The 15,896-nt window shown below is 42.1% G+C and overlaps 2 protein-coding genes across 3 annotated transcripts in view; both read left to right on the top strand.

Annotated features, from left to right (window-relative positions):
• Positions 1-11,711, top strand: part of LOC121868700 — a 38,054-nt gene extending 26,343 nt beyond the window's left edge. Inside the window, exons 2-9 of the mRNA XM_042369538.1 lie at positions 6,134-6,596; positions 6,771-7,694; positions 7,874-8,054; positions 8,183-8,777; positions 8,912-9,244; positions 10,335-10,437; positions 10,684-10,884; positions 11,186-11,711. Coding sequence (XP_042225472.1) covers positions 6,134-6,596; positions 6,771-7,694; positions 7,874-8,054; positions 8,183-8,777; positions 8,912-9,244; positions 10,335-10,437; positions 10,684-10,884; positions 11,186-11,711 — 3,326 coding nt within the window. The remainder of the gene's footprint in view (positions 1-6,133; positions 6,597-6,770; positions 7,695-7,873; positions 8,055-8,182; positions 8,778-8,911; positions 9,245-10,334; positions 10,438-10,683; positions 10,885-11,185) is intronic.
• LOC121868859 (platelet glycoprotein V-like) overlaps positions 1-15,896 on the top strand; it is a 62,761-nt gene that overhangs the window by 38,671 nt on the left and 8,194 nt on the right. The window lies entirely within an intron of this gene.

The following is a 15,896-nucleotide window of genomic DNA, read 5'->3' as shown; positions in this document are numbered from 1 at the left end:
CTGGGTTTATTTTTACTTGTCATGCTATTTCTAGTAAGCTTCAAGGAGACGCTGCCTGCCCACTTGACATTCTTTGTCCAGTGATTTAGCGTTGACATGCTGTGTGCATATACCTTTCAATCATTTTTAGATTCTTTTATTATTTTTCTCTTCTACTTTTTCTTCTTCTTCTACCAGGTGTTACTCGTCCCGTTGTCTTGTTCTCTTATCGCTAAACAGCTTTCCGGACTCATTGTGCAAGCGTCGGCTGGCCCCCTCGGCTTTCCCGCTTTCACATTTCAGGCCACCTCTACTGAGTGATAGAAGTTTGTTTGATGGAACTATTGTTAAATGAAGTTCGTACTAGAGTCTAGACGAAGGTATTGTCGGATGAAGTTATTTTTATGAAGTTGACATCTAAAGAAGCTATTATTAGATTAAGCTGATGCCAGGTTAAACTGTTGTCGGTTGAGGTGATGCCTGATGAAGTTATTGTTAGATGAAAGTGTTGATGGGTCTGCTAGATGAAGCTAATAATGGACGCAGTTTGAAATAGCTGTTGGTGCTGTCTGTTGTCAGTTCAGTGTCACTTGCTGCTACTCGTCACAGCTCTCAGTCGTCTTGCATCTGTTGGGCTCAATGCATCGCAAGAGACTAACAAATATACCCTGAAAAACAGACATACCTCCTTGAGCCTCAGCCTAGGTGTATTCTACGACAGGTGTGACATTTGTTTGTCATTCTAGGCGTCACAACACTGTCTTAAGCCCAGTGTTGGAGTAAATCTCACCAACACTCCTACAAGACGTGAGGCCCAGCAGGTGGTGGAGTAAGCCTCACCAACACTCCCACCTTGACCTGCGGGAGGGAGACTGGTGGACCTGGGTGTGGCTGTGTTAATGAGTGGTGGGCGGCGTGCGTGGGTAAACATGCTGTAGTTCTCTGCCCTGACTCGTGTCCTCATTATCGGGCGTGGTGCTCTCTATTTCCCGAACCATTCATCCGTCATTGTACCTTCACCTTGGCGTCACTGTTCCCTTCTCAACTGGTTTTTGCTGCTGCGAATTCACTTTTTCTTTTGTTTTCTAGTTTTTTGTTTTTGTTTTTATGCGTCAGTTCAGTGTTATTTGAGGAAGTCTTAAAGTGTGTGCTGGAGAGATCTTATTAATAACGTTACTGAGTGTCTCGGCTTGGTGGGGTAATGAGTACAGTATTTGATTACAGTAACAAGTGACATCTATGTGTGTTTAATGATTCCCGAATGAATGTGAAATTTATATTGTTTTCTGCCTGCTCGCATGCCTCAGTCTACACTCTCTCTCTCTCTCTCTAAAAGAACAGCAATAAGAAATATTTGTAATGAGGGAAGAATCACCCTCAGAAGTCATTACTGTGATGTAGTCGAGCCCACTGAGTCCGAGACCATTCGTAATTTTTGCTGTCATGGATCACCTGAAGATTAGCCCCCCCCCCTCCCAGGTAGCGTTGGAGTGGTTAAACATCATTTGGGTTAAAGCTGGGGGGACGAAGCTTCACGTGAACAATTTCGGGGCTAATGTGCATATCTATTATATCATTTCCATGTATTTTATTTTTCACCTCATCATTTATCCCTCATGGATAAATACACGATCAATTTGGGCACTAGAGGCAGGTACAGTTATAATGGTCAGTGCCAGATTCACTTGGGTCATCTCGCCTAAGAAAATTGACCACGACCCAAGAAATCACTCCTTATGGTCATCTTTTCACACACACACACACAGGTGGTGTAGGTGATATATCTCTCCCTACCTGAACCTAAACTTAGCCAATTGACACTTTCATCCCAACACACCTGAGAATTGATAAGTTAATTTATGGCGTCCTCGAAAGATCTCGAGAAAAAAATCCGAGACCATGTCCGAGACAAAGACCTAAGCACTCCAGAGCGAGACATGAGAAAAGGGTGTCGAGGCCTACATTACTGTCTCATTGGTGACTTGTGCCTCGCTTCACTCGGTGCTACAGACCAATACCCTGGAGTAAAATCCTTTTACTCGGAAACCATGAATGAGTGCGTGTTGTCACGGGACAGCAGAGAGATGGTGGCCATAAGCGATATGTCACACACAGTGTAACTCATGGCACCACCTCACACAACCCGCCAATCACCGCCAAATATTCCACAGACACGCACACGCCCGTGCCCAACGTGGCGCTTTTAATAATATTTCAATCTCTTAAGGTTTAGTGGATAACTACGACAGCAAAAAAAAAAAAAAAACGTGGCGCGCAAAGAGGTGTGGACGGAGGAAGTCATTCACAGATTCAATATTTGTTTTTGTTTACCTTGCGTCGTGTAGCTGGCAGCGGGGTAGCGGGCCAGGAGTCTGAGGGTTTATAAGTGACACTGAGGCAGATCACGTAGAGGAGTTGATCTGTGAGACCCAGAGAGTGTGTGGTGATAGAGTGGCAGGCGGAACCAGGCATTTGTGGCGTTATCTGACGCCTGGGAATTATGGGAGGACGCCCCTCGCTACTTCTTGGGTTCTTACGCTCATGATCATAAACTGCTACACGTCAACCCCCCATTTCCCACACACAATACTTGTGGTCGTCTCCTTTACTCAGTGAGGCTCGCCAGACCATACACCCTCGCTCCAGTCTTCCTGGGGTACTGGCCAGGTGGCAGTATTTATATTTACAGGTTAAAGTTAAGGACGTGAAAAAATAAATATGTCCGTATTGATCCACCATCAAGAGCTGGTACAGTACAGGGGTGGAGAGGTCTTGCCCAGGTAAAAATCCCATTGAACAAAAAGTACCTGTGGGCAATTTCCCACTCTCAATGAATAGTTTTCCATTGGACAAGGCCGCCACCCCAACTGCAACTACGACCACCTCAACCACAACCCCTCTCTGTAACCACCCCCAGCCACAACCATCCAACTACAACCACCACCACCCCAACCACCACACTAATTGTCATTACATCACTGGCCGCCTTGTACTGTACGGATCATTCCCAGCAGCAGTACATTTAGGAGTCATCAAGTTTCTCCGTTCGGTCATCAATATCAAGATCCTTCCCTTCCCTCCTATATTAGCTGCATCAGTTAGCTCTATGAATACTAATTTTGACTGACTGACTCACTCACCAATTTGATGAGAGAATATTTTGCTCGCCTCACCTTGACGTAGACCGTAAACATTTTTTCATTTTAGTAATGGTTGGAAATATTTACTTTTTTACTGTTTTTGAAAAATTTAAAATAGGCTACATAAATTTCCTTGTGGATATTTTTCTCGCTCTCTCTCTCTCTCTCTCTCTCTCTCTCTCATCATCATCATCATCATCATCATCATCATCATCATCATCATCATCCCAGCCAAAAATGTTAGTCTCCAGGATTCACTTCTGCTACGCCAAAACAGACGCAGCAAAAACCAGAGTCGAAAACCATCTGCACCTCCCGTCCTCGCGTCGCCTCCCCCACACAAGCCAGCGTCTGTCACCACCAACCCGCGCCCAGCACACGCCTGCATGATGTGTTCCCAGTGTGTGTTAAGACATAACTCGAGCTCCACCATCAAGATAACAGATGAGGATTCGCGATAATCTGTCATGTTTGATGATATAAACAGTCCAGGGGGTGTACGGCAGAGCCAGAAGTAGAGCTTTAGGTACGGTTCATGACCAAGCGGTATGTCCCGACGGTTAATTTCTTCTGTTTTTCGCTCAATGTAATTTAATGATGTAGATTTTAGTTTTTTGGCTTTATCATCCCATTTTTCATCATGCTGTGTGTTAATATGGTCAGCTTAGTGTTTTATGGAGACGTACGATATCCTCTTCACAGGGTGGAAAAAAGTGGAAACTGCAAAATCGCTGCCGTATGTTAGTTCCTGCAGCTTGGTCGACATTATTAAACGTAACATGGGAAAATACAGAGTAACGAGGGAGTCAAGTGTAGTAGATGATTTGTTGAGTTATGTTGTCACACGCTACCAGTGTTGTAGACTTACGACACACACCCGAGGCTAATGATGTTTTTCCCCAAGCATGTTGATGACCGTGACAACACCGTGTACAGTAGCGTACTATAATCCAGTTAAACATCACTCTTTGTATGTCTGGCTTCTCTTGTCAGTGTGCTCGTCGGTGAAATTACTAGTATTTCCTCAACCTTTGTCCATCCGTCGTAAGGCTTGGCATGTTAGGTAACTGTCCCTCCCAGATTATGGGTCTAAGATGGTGACAAGAGGAGATTCCATTTTAAGACATAAGAATTAAGTTTTAAACCCACCATGAACCCAGCTACAGGTTTTACGAGGGAATAGGAAGGGGGGGTACGAGCGCTATAGTTACTTTACTGCAATCTCAGAAACAGATTTTCAAGTTGTGAGAGAGGAAGGCACACGTTATAGGTAATTTGACCTTCGTGATATGAGACTGACTGAGGATGCTCAATACAACTGTACTGCAACGCTGATCTCCACAAAACAGCACATAGGGTAGGTTTGGATTAGGTCAGTTTTGGTTAGTTTTATCTAAATCGACAAGCTTGGTATAAAAAAAATTGGGGTTTTGGTTTGGCCAGGATAGGTTAGGTTTTAGTTAGGGCCAGTCAGGTTAGCTTAAGTTCGGACTGGCTTGATGAGGAAAGGTTAGGTTAGTCTTGGTCAGGTTTAAGTTAGGTCAGATTTAGTTACGTAAGGTTTGGTTAGGTTAGGTTAAGTTAGGTCAGATTTAGATACGTAAGGTTTGGTTAGATTAGGTCAGATTTGGTTAGGTTAAGTTAGTTCGAGCAGGCTTGGTTAGGAGAGATTAGGCGAGAAGGTAGATTTAGTCAGCTTTGGTTCAGTGTATTTACGAGTGTGATCAATTTAATACACATCGAACCTGCTACTTGTGGTCTGTGTGTTTGTGCTTAGTAAAAGCGTTAATGTGTACACTTATGTAACTGGTGGACGAGTTGACCTTGATGATAGACTCTGTTTGAAGGTAATTGCTAACAGGGGAGACTGATTATGTCCTCTCTCTCTCTCAATGCTGGGAGTAAAGATTTTTTTGCCTTGTGGTTTTTCATATCATTCTGAACTCAGGTATGCGTGGTCATGATGCAGTCTGTCTTAGTATTTTGTCAAGTGTGGTGTTTGAGGACTGCTGTGTGGAGACGTCCGTACACGCTGCGGACACAGTGTGGGAATTATTAAAAAAACAAACAAAAAAAAACACACAATTGTTGCGTGTACAGTAGACGCCAGTCTCGGCAGCATTGTTAGACATGAAAAACTGAAAGGTAGTAGTTGATAACTTGTTGAGCCATGATTTCACGCTACCAGTGTTGTATGCTGACGCACCAGAAGAAGTATGTGAGTGACTGCAGCAACACCGTGTACAGCAACAACTAGAAAACAGAAACACTAGCTGCTGTACGGCCCACTCGTGTCTGCCCTCAGATTACCGTAAAAAAATAAAATGTTAATGCTGCCAGTAATGTGTGCGTGAGAGAGGGATAATCAGCCTTCTCTTCTGGTAGTTATTTTGCAATTAACCACTTAGCAAGGCTACAAGGATAAAGATTTACACATCATCGCCTATTACCAAGCACTAAAACCTGCAGCACAACTAGAGGTCGATATGATATGTAATGACATTTTGGACCCCTTCATATGTTGACCACGACACACTGCCCGTATGTTGGCCACGACACACTGCCCGTAAATTGGCCACGACCAAGGTTATTGACCTTGGCCACGACACACTGCCCGTATATGTTGGCCACAACACACTGCCCATATTTTGGCCACGACACACTGCCCATATTTTGGCCACGACACACTGCTCGTATATGTTGGCCATGACACACTGCCCGTGTATGTTGGTCACGACACACTGCCCCAGAAACAAACGTAACATTTTGGTTCTATAAGTTCCGAAAGCCTAGTACGTCTCTGACCTACAAGTTTGAGAGTAGCATTGACCGCCACACTTCAACACTCAAATTAATCGAAATTATCCACGGGTGATAATTGTCGCCATTAAAATATCGAATTCTGAAAAAAAGAAGTTAATATGAACGAAAATGAAACATTCCTGAGTCTTACATAAACCAACCAACTGTTCCGAAGACTTCAATTGCTGGAATGTTTTACTCCTATACAACAGAAGCTCCAGTGTTTACTCCCATACAGCAAGCTCCAGTGTTTACTCCTATACAACAGAAGCTCCAGTTTTACTCATGTACAACAGAAGCTCCAGTGTTTACTCCTATACAACAGAAGCTCCAGTTTTACTCCTATACAACAGAAGCTCCAGTTTTACTCATGTACAACAGAAGCTCCAGTGTTTGCTCCTATACAACAGAAGCTCCAGTGTTTACTCCTATACAACAGAAGCTCCAGTGTTTGCTCCTATACAACAGAAGCTCCAGTGTTTACTCCTATACAACAGAAGCTCCAGTTTTACTCATGTACAACAGAAGCTCCAGTGTTTACGCCCATACAGCAAGCTCCAGTGTTTACTCCTATACAACAGAAGCTCCAGTGTTTACGCCCATACAGCAAGCTCCAGTGTTTACTCCCTGTGCAACAAAGCTCCAGTGTTTTGCTCCTATACAACAGAAGCTCTTGTGTGTTTACTCTATACAACAAGCTCCATTGTTTACCTTCCAGTGTTTACTCCTATACAACAGAAGCTCCAGTGTTTGCTCCTATACAACAAAAGCTCTTGTGTTTACTCCTATACAGTAAAGCTCCAGTGTTTACTCTATACAACAAGCTCCAGTTTTACTCATGTACAACAGAAGCTCCAGTGTTTTACGCCCATACAGCAAGCTCAGTGTTTGCTCCTATACAACAGAAGCTCTTGTGTTTACTCCTATACAACAAAGCCCATTGTTTACTCCTATACAACAAGCTCCAGTGTTTACTCCTATACAACAGCTCCAGTGTTTGCTCCTATACAACAAGCTCCAGTGTCGTCCATACAACAGAAGCTCCAGTGTTTACTCCATACAACAGAAGCTCCAGTGTTTACTCCTATACAACAAAGCTCCATTGTTTACTCCTATACAACAAAGCTCCAGTGTTTACTCCCTATACAACAAGCTCAGTGTTTTACTCTATACAACAAGCTCCAGTGTTTACTCCATACTCAGAAGCTCCAGTTTACTCTATACAACAGCTCCAGTGTTTACTCCTATACAACAAAGCTCCAGTTTTACTCTGTACAACAAGCTCAGTTTTACTCATAATACTGTGTTTAAAGCTCCAGTGTCCAGTTTTACTCATACAACAGAAGCTCCAGTGTTTGCTCCATATACAAAGAAGCTCCAGTTTTACTCATGTACAACAGAAGCTCCAGTGTTTATCCTATACAACAAGCTCAGTTTTACTCCTATACAACAACAAGCTCCAGTTTTATATAACAAAACCATGTACTCGCATGTACAACAAGCTCAGTGTTTACTCCTATACAACAGAAGCTCCAGTTTTTGTCTATACAACAAGCTCAGTTTTACTCATGTACAACAGCTCAATGTTTACTCCTGCTCCTATACAACAAGCTCAGTTTTACTCTATACAACAGCTCCAGTGTTTTGCTCCTACTTTCGCTTAAAATCCCAGTTTTACTCCTATACAACAAGCTCAGTTTACTCTATACAACAAGCTCCAGTTTACTCTATACAACAGAAGCTCCAGTTTTACTCATGTACAGCTCAACTCCAGTCAGTTTTTACTCATGACACAACAGCTCCAGTGTTTTACTCTATACAACAAGAGGCTCCTATACAACAAAGCTCTTGTGTTTACTCCTGACAGAAGCTCCAGTGTTTACTCCTATACAACAAGCTCCAGTGTTTGCTCCTATACAACAGAAGCTCTTGTGTTTACTCCTATACAACAGAAGCTCAGTGTTTGCTCCTATACAACAGCAAGCTCCAGTGTTTGCTCCTATGTTTACAACAAGCTCCAGTTTTACTCATAGCACAACAAAGCTCCAGTGTTTACGCCCATACAGCAAGCTCAGTGTTTACTCCTATACAACAGAAGCTCCAGTGTTTGCTCCTATACAACAGAAGCTCAGTGTTTGTCTATACAGCAGCTCCAGTGTTTTACTCTCAACAAGCTATACTCCTATACAACAGAAGCTCCAGTTTTGCCTCTACAACAACTCCAGTTTTACTCAGTGTCCAGTGTTTACTCTATACAACAGAAGCTCAGTGTTTGCTCCTATACTCTGCAGAAGCTCAGTGTTTACTCCTATACAACAAGCTCCAGTGTTTGTCAGTATACAACAAGCTCTTGTGTTTATCTATACAACAAAGCTCCAGTGTTTACTCCTATACAACAGGCTCCAAGCTCCAGTTTTGCTCATGTACAACAAGCTCCAGTGTTTGCTCCTATACAACAAGAAGCTCCAGTGTTTGCTCCTATACAACAAGCTCCAGTTTTACTCTATACAACAAGCTCAGTGTTTACTCCCTATACAACAAGCTCCAGTTTTACTCTGTTACAACAAGCTCCAGTGTTTGCTCTATACAACAAGCTCCAGTGTTTGCTCTATACAACAGAAGCTCAGTTTTACTCTATACAACAAGCTCCAGTGTTTGCTCCTATACAACAGGGTTCCAGTTTTACTCATGTGTTTGCAACCAGAAGCTCCAGTGTTTGCTCCTGTAACCCAAAGCTCAGTGTTTGCTCCTATACAACAAGCTCTTGTGTTTACTCCTATACAACAAAGAAGCTCAAGTGTTTACTCTATACAACAAAGCTCAGTTTACTCTCTAACAAGCTCCAGTTTTACTCATGTACAACAAAGCTCCAGTGTTTGCTCTATACAACAAAGCTCCAGTGTTTACTCCTATACAACAAAGCTCCAGTGTTTGCTCCTATAACAGAAGCTCTTGTGTTTACCCTCTTCTAACAAGCAACTCTGCTCCAGCTCCAGTTTTACTCATATACAACAAGCTCCAGTTTTACTCATACAACAAGCTCGGTCTACAACAGAAGCTCAAGTTTACTCTCACAACAAGCTCCAGTGTTTACTCTATACAACAGCTCAGTGTTTGGCTCCTATACAACAAGCTCCAGTGTTTACTCCTATACAACAAAGCTCCAGTGTTTGCTCATGTACAACAGCTCAGTGTTTGCTCACTCAACAGAGACTATACAACAAGCTCCAGTCCAGTTTTTTCTCCCCCTTTAACAAAGCTCATGTTCTCCCACATGCAACAAGAAGCTCCAGTGTTTACTCCTCCATCATTTTGCTCCCCTTGTAGCAAACTCCCTTAGCCAGTGTTTACTCCTCCATACAGCAAGCTCCAGTTTTACTCCTATACAACAGCAAGTGTTTTACTCCAGTGTTTTCTCCCATACAACAGCAGCTCCAGTGTTTACTCCCCATAGCAGCTTCTGCTCCCTTGTAGTTTTACTCCCTAACATACAACAGCAGCTCATTGTTTACTCCCTATAGGCTCACATTTTAACACAAAGCTCCAGTTTTACTCATATACAACAGCTCCAATGTTTACTCCCATACAACAAGCTCGTTTTCCCAACAGCAAGCTCCATTGTTTACTCCCATACAACGGAGTGTTTACTCCCTATACAACAGAAGCTCTTGTGTTTACTTTTATACAGCAAAGCTCCAGTGTTTACTCCTATATATCCAAGCTCCAGTGTTTACTCTCCCTCTAAAATTAATTTATACCATGAATAACAGTGTTTACAACTCCAGTGTTTACTCCGATGCTCCAGTGTTTACTCCTATACAACAGAAGCTCCAGTGTTTTCCCATACAGCAAGCTCCAGTTTTACTCCCATACAACAAGCTCCAGTGTTTTCTCCCATACAACAAGCTCCATTGTTTACTCTCCCCATATTTGCTCGGTTTTACTCCCCTTAACCGGCTCCAGTGTTGCTCCCATACAACAGAAGCGTTTTGCTCCTATACAACAAAGCTCAATGTTTACTCCCATACAGCAAGCTCCAGTTTTACTCCCCATACAACAGAAGCTCCATTGTTTACTCCCATACATACAACAAAGCTCCAGTGTTTACTCCCTATACAACAAAGCTCAAGTGTTTACTCCTGCAACAGAAGCTCCAGTGTTCCCCATACAGCAAGCTCAGTTTTACTCCCATACAACAGAAGCTCCATTGTTTCTCCCCATACAACAGCTCAGTTTTACTCCTATACAACAAAGCTCCAATGTTTACTCCCATACAGCAAGCTCCAGTTTTTACTCTATACAACAGAGCTCCATTTTTACCCCATACAACAGCTCCATTGCTCCTTGTTTACTTTTATACAGCAGCTCCAGTGTTTACTCCTATATAGAAGCTCCAGTGTTTTACTCATACAGCAAGCTCAGTGTTTACTCCTACAACAAAGCTCAGTATCCTTGATGCTCCAGTGTTTTGCTCCTATAATACAAGCTCCAGTGTTTACTCCCTTAATAGGCTCAAGTCTGTCAGTTTTACTCCCATACAACAAAGCTCCAGTGTTTTCTCCTATACAACAAAGCTCCAGTGTTTACTCCTTACAGCAAGCTCCTATACAACCATCAGTGTTTATATACAACATCTAGTGTTTACTCTATACAACAAGCTCAGTGTTTATACAAAATTTTACTCTACCAGTGTTTGCTCCCCAACCATTCAGCAAGCTCAGTGTTTACATAATAGCTCAGTGTTTACTCCTATAACCGTCAGTGTTTACTCTAACAACAAGCTCAATGCTCCATTGTTTACTCCCCATACAACAGAAGCTCCAGCTTTACCCCAGGCCAACAGAAGCTCCAATGTTTACTCCCATACAGCAAAAGCCCAGTTTTACCCCATACAACAGAAGCCCATTGTTTACCCCCAGCAAATGGAAGCTCCAGTGTTTACTCCTATACAACAGAAGCTCCAGTGTTTACTCCCATACAACAGAAGCTCCAGTGTTTACTTCCCATACAGCAAGCTCCAGTTTTACTCCCATACAACAGAAGTCTATTGTTTACTCCCATACAACAGAAGTCTAGTAGTTTTACTCCTATACAACAGAAGCTCCAATGTTTACTCCCATACAGCAAGCTCCAGTTTTATTCCATACAACAGAAGCTCCATTGTTTATCCCCATACAACGGAAGCTCTTGTGTTTACTTTTATACAGCAGAAGCCCAGTGTTTACTCCTATATAACAGAAGCTCCAGTGTTTACTCCCATACAGCAAGCTCCAGTGTTTACTCCTCTATACAACAGAAGCTCCAGTGTTTACTCCCATACAGCAAGCTCCAGTGTTTACTCCCTATACAACAGAAGCTCCAGTGTTTACTCCCATACAGCAAGCTCCAGTGTTCCTTATACAACAGAAGCTCCAGTGTTTACTCCCATACAGCAAGCTCCAGTGTTTGCTCCTATACAACAGAAGCTCCAGTGCTTACTCCTATACAACAGAAGCTCCAGTGTTTACTCCCATACAGCAAGCTCCAGTGTTTTCTCCCATACAACAGAAGCTCCAGTGTTTACTCCCATACAGCAAGCTCCAGTGTTTACTCCTATACAACAGAAGCTCCAGTGTTTACTCCTATACAACAGAAGCTCCAGTGTTTACTCCTATACAACAGAAGCTCCAGTGTTTACTACCATACAGCAAGCTCCAGTGTTTACTCCTATACAACAGAAGCTCCAATGTTTACTCCCATATAACAGAAGTTCCAGTGTTTACTACTATACAACAGAAACGCAGTAGATAATGATTAATTTCCAACATGTAAGACAGGTCCCGGTCACCTTCAGAAGAATTTGATTCCATGATGAACTAAACTACAACCTCAGGAACTTTGCCAATTATCACGTAAACTAAAACCAGAAACTCAGACAAGGTCGCTGCCATATGCCAGAGTCAGTATGAGCAGTAGTAGTCAGTTCCTGGTGTGAAATGAAACCTTCTTGTAGTCAATTCTCTTCCGACCACCACCAACAAACAAAAGAGAATTTGTAAGAAAAAGCCCAATTCTTTGTATCAGAACCCTCGCGAACTGGGGTTAATTACACGCGCCTCTTCTGAAAAACAAAATAATTCTCAGCAACAAAAACTATCTCATATGAAAAAGAAAATACATTAAGTTATTTTACACGGATATAATAAGTTTCCCTGAACTTGTATTATACCGTATATATATATATATATATAAAGAAAGCGAACAACCATTAGTGTGAATCAGTGAGGTCGTAGGCTGGTGAACCTCACCCTCACACTATTGACACGATGGGCGTGGTCCCTTATCACCCCCCCCTCCCCTCCCCAACGACCCTTCCTGCCCCTCCCCCAACCCTTTTCCCCGCTTAATTAACTAATTTACCTGAAACATTCACATGAAATTATTAATAAATGTATTCTTCACGTAAGCCAACGCCCTCAGCCTTTTGTACCGCCAGAATTTTTACCCTGAGTATAAGATGGTCTTTTTTCTCTCTTAAGAGCTAAGTTTTTAATACATGAATTATTAATTACAGTAATTTGATTGAACTAACTGGCCAAATTTATTATGCCCAATTTTCACTCCTTTTCCTAATAAGCAAACCTGTTAATGGATAAAAATAATGTTACCTGAAGAATCTCCGCCCCAGCTTATTTTACCTGAAGATTAACAGACCTAACCTACCTTAACCTAACCTAACCTCACCCCCCAAATAATGTTTGGGTGGTTATTCAATAGGTGAAATAAGCTGGGGTGGAGATTCTTAAGGTGATCCGAAGTAATTGTTTTCTGGAACCATAAATTATACGTGAAACAGCAATAAGACTAAGATATACGAATTATAGTATTTGAATCATTAACAAAAAATAAAACATTGCATTATTTCAAGTATAAAAAATAATTGACGTTCAGCAAATATAATATTCAGACATTAACAAGGAAAATACAAAACTACAAATTTGTCTGTAAAAAAGAGAAGCTGCGCCCTGAACTAGACTCAGGGGTCAACCACAAACTTAACCAAAGATCCAGACGTGCCAAAACACACGTCACAGCCACTTACTGTAGGTGTGAGGTGAAGGTGTGTTGCTCACCCTTGTTCATGTGTCTGGGAAGTTTCATGACTAGTTTAGTGAATTCGAACACACGGGTGGATAGACAAACGGAGGGACAGAGTGGCGGTGAGATAATATATGCGTCTCTCACACTCTTGGCGGGGATAAAACCTTCAGGATGTAAGAGTGTGGGAGAGTGCTGGCGTCAGGTAGGTTCAGGTGCCAGAGGAGTGCTTGGCGTGCCTGTGGTGGTGCGCTGTGTTTTGTTGTGATGTTTTATATACCGCAGAAGCCTCTCCTCTGTGTGTGTGTGTGTGTGTGTGTGTGGAATATCTTCCTCGCCACACAGAGACACGCACACATGACTGTCAGTCGCCAGCCTGTCACCTCAGGAAAGCATTAATTAATCAAAATGAGTAACCTGAGCGCTGTTTCGTGTTGACAGGGCCAACAAAAACTACCCCGGGCCAGCCATTTACCAAGTGTTAATTTTACTGCCCTACACGACCAGGGGGTAAGGGGTAAGGGAAGGGGTCTTGTAGGGTAGGAGTAAAGGATGGGGATAAGAGAAGGGGGTTGAGGGTAGAGGTAGAGGGTAGAGTGTAACATGACTCCGCAAGAGGGACAGAAATAACAGGAAAATATATGGAAGACACTAGATGAAATGAAGACATGTAATGAAAACGAAGCTCACCAGATGAGTTTATCACCCAAGACGACCATCATGTTCAGGGTTGGAGTAATTGTATTTGTAATTTAATTGAAATGTAATTAATTACAAGGAAATTGTAATTGAAAAAGTTATCAGTTAATTGTAACTAGAATTGTAATTTAAATGATAATCATGTAATTTAATTGTAATTGTGAATTCAGCCCCCCAAATAAATTTCCAAATCAACCACCATCATAACCATGGTCATTCCACTGATTCCCCCACGCGGGACGTCGCTGCAATCGTTTGGGAGTGTTAAAGGTTGAGGCAGTCAGGCGCTTTTGCATTTCTTCCCCGAGTTACTTGGTAAGTTTGGGTTATTTTACCTCATGTTTGCACTCCTCAATATGTACTATAAGCGTTGATTGATAGCACTTTGTAAATACACAATGGAAGTAATGGCTGTGGCAATATCAAACGAAAATTTTGGGGGATTTAAGTGAGGTAGATCATTTTGTCGGTATGTTGTCAACAGTCCCTCCAACCTCCCTTCTAGCCCAGTTTGAAATCCCCATCAAAGCTATTTCCTTCTATACGAGATTGTACTATTTTATGTAACATGTCTTAAGTATGGAAGTTGTGGAGGGGCAGAAGAAGGTAACCATATCTGCCATTGGACCAGTGATTCAGGGACTTAAACATTCACTGGAGCATCTACTTAAATCTGGGTCTTCCAGTAACAGCCAATTGCAGTACTGTGAACCTTTGGCTAGACCTGCTGGACACTGTGAAGAAAAGGTTGGACCCATACATAGAAATGAGGGATGTTCGAGCAGCGGTTTTTCTGGATCCTCTAGGTTTGAACTGGACTGGTTGTCGTCACAGGAGCAAGTGCTGATTGATATCAAGAAAATGTTGGAAGAATCGGAGGCAGTTCAGGAGGGGTTAACAGAGGAAGAAAATGACAAATATGATCTAGCAAAATGATTACCTGAATCAAAAAGACCCAGACTTTTCTCCTTTATCTTCAACTAGGCCACAAAATCAACGAGCATCGGAGGGAAGTATAGTGAGTCTGTTGTTGAAGCAATATGTGGAAGAAGAAACTATCCCATTTTCAAGAAATCCAATGCTCTACTGGAAAGATGTGCCCCAACTTTGCACCCACTGAAGAACCTGGCATGGGAGCTGATGGGGTGTACTGCAACATCTACTCCATCCGAGGGAGTTTTCAGCATTGTTGGACATATTTCACAGCCAACAGGGCCCAGCTTGGTGTCTCTTCTTCCCCGTCATTGTTAATGATAAAGTGTAATGGCGAATTACAGTATCTGAAAAACTCCCAGCCTTGTAAATATTATGTGTAACTTGCAGTATACATGGACTGCACTTGAATCTTGATAGCCTATGTCTGCTTTTTTCACAGTAGTTTTAAGTGAAACCTATTCATCAATACGGATTTTGCCCTTAAAACTAGACAGCGTTACAATTTTAATTTCAAAGGGTGAGCTAGCATGTAGAAACTTGTAATTATAATTGAACTTTTGATTTTCAAATTATAATTGTAATGTAATTGAACATTTGAATTGTAATTGTAATTGTAATTAAAAATTCAGACAAGTATTTGTAATTGTAATTGATTTAAAAGTGTGTAATTGCTCCAACCCTGATATGTTTCTACGTCCAATCTTACCAACAAAACATTTAATGACTTTGTAAATTACATATAACCAAATCACCGGTTTTAGAGGGAGTAAGGGGGAAGGAATTGAATCTATTACTGATTCATCAATGTGTTTAGAGTATAAAAGATGATATATGTACACCCGGGTAACTGAAGGATGTGGGGAGGCGGGGAAGGTTTGATGCGCTCCCTCTAGTACCTCTACAATGCACAACACTCCCTCGGGATTATGAGTACATTATTACACTCAAGAGGACAGTACCAGGTCACCCACCTCATCTTTCAATCCCCGGTCAAAGTTAGTCTCAGACAGTGGGAGCCTCAGCCAGCCTCTGTATAAGAACACTAATCATTTCCCTTTCCGATGACTCAGATTGACTAGTTGACACGTAAGACTCAAAATCACAACAAAACAACATCATGCACATCTACAGATTACAATCCTCCTACTTTCTATCACATGCATGATTTTTAGCGTCACTCCATCGGTTGTTGGTGATCAACTTCTGTAAACTGGTAACCTACAACCTGACTGGGGGACGGGCTAACGCACCTGAAACAACACC

The sequence above is a fragment of the Homarus americanus genome, unplaced genomic scaffold (assembly GCF_018991925.1).
Source record: "Homarus americanus isolate GMGI-L3 unplaced genomic scaffold, GMGI_Hamer_2.0 scaffold30535, whole genome shotgun sequence".
Lineage (NCBI taxonomy): Eukaryota > Metazoa > Arthropoda > Malacostraca > Decapoda > Nephropidae > Homarus > Homarus americanus.
Note: the sequence above shows the minus strand (reverse complement) of the source record. Positions and strands in the feature narration are given on the sequence as shown.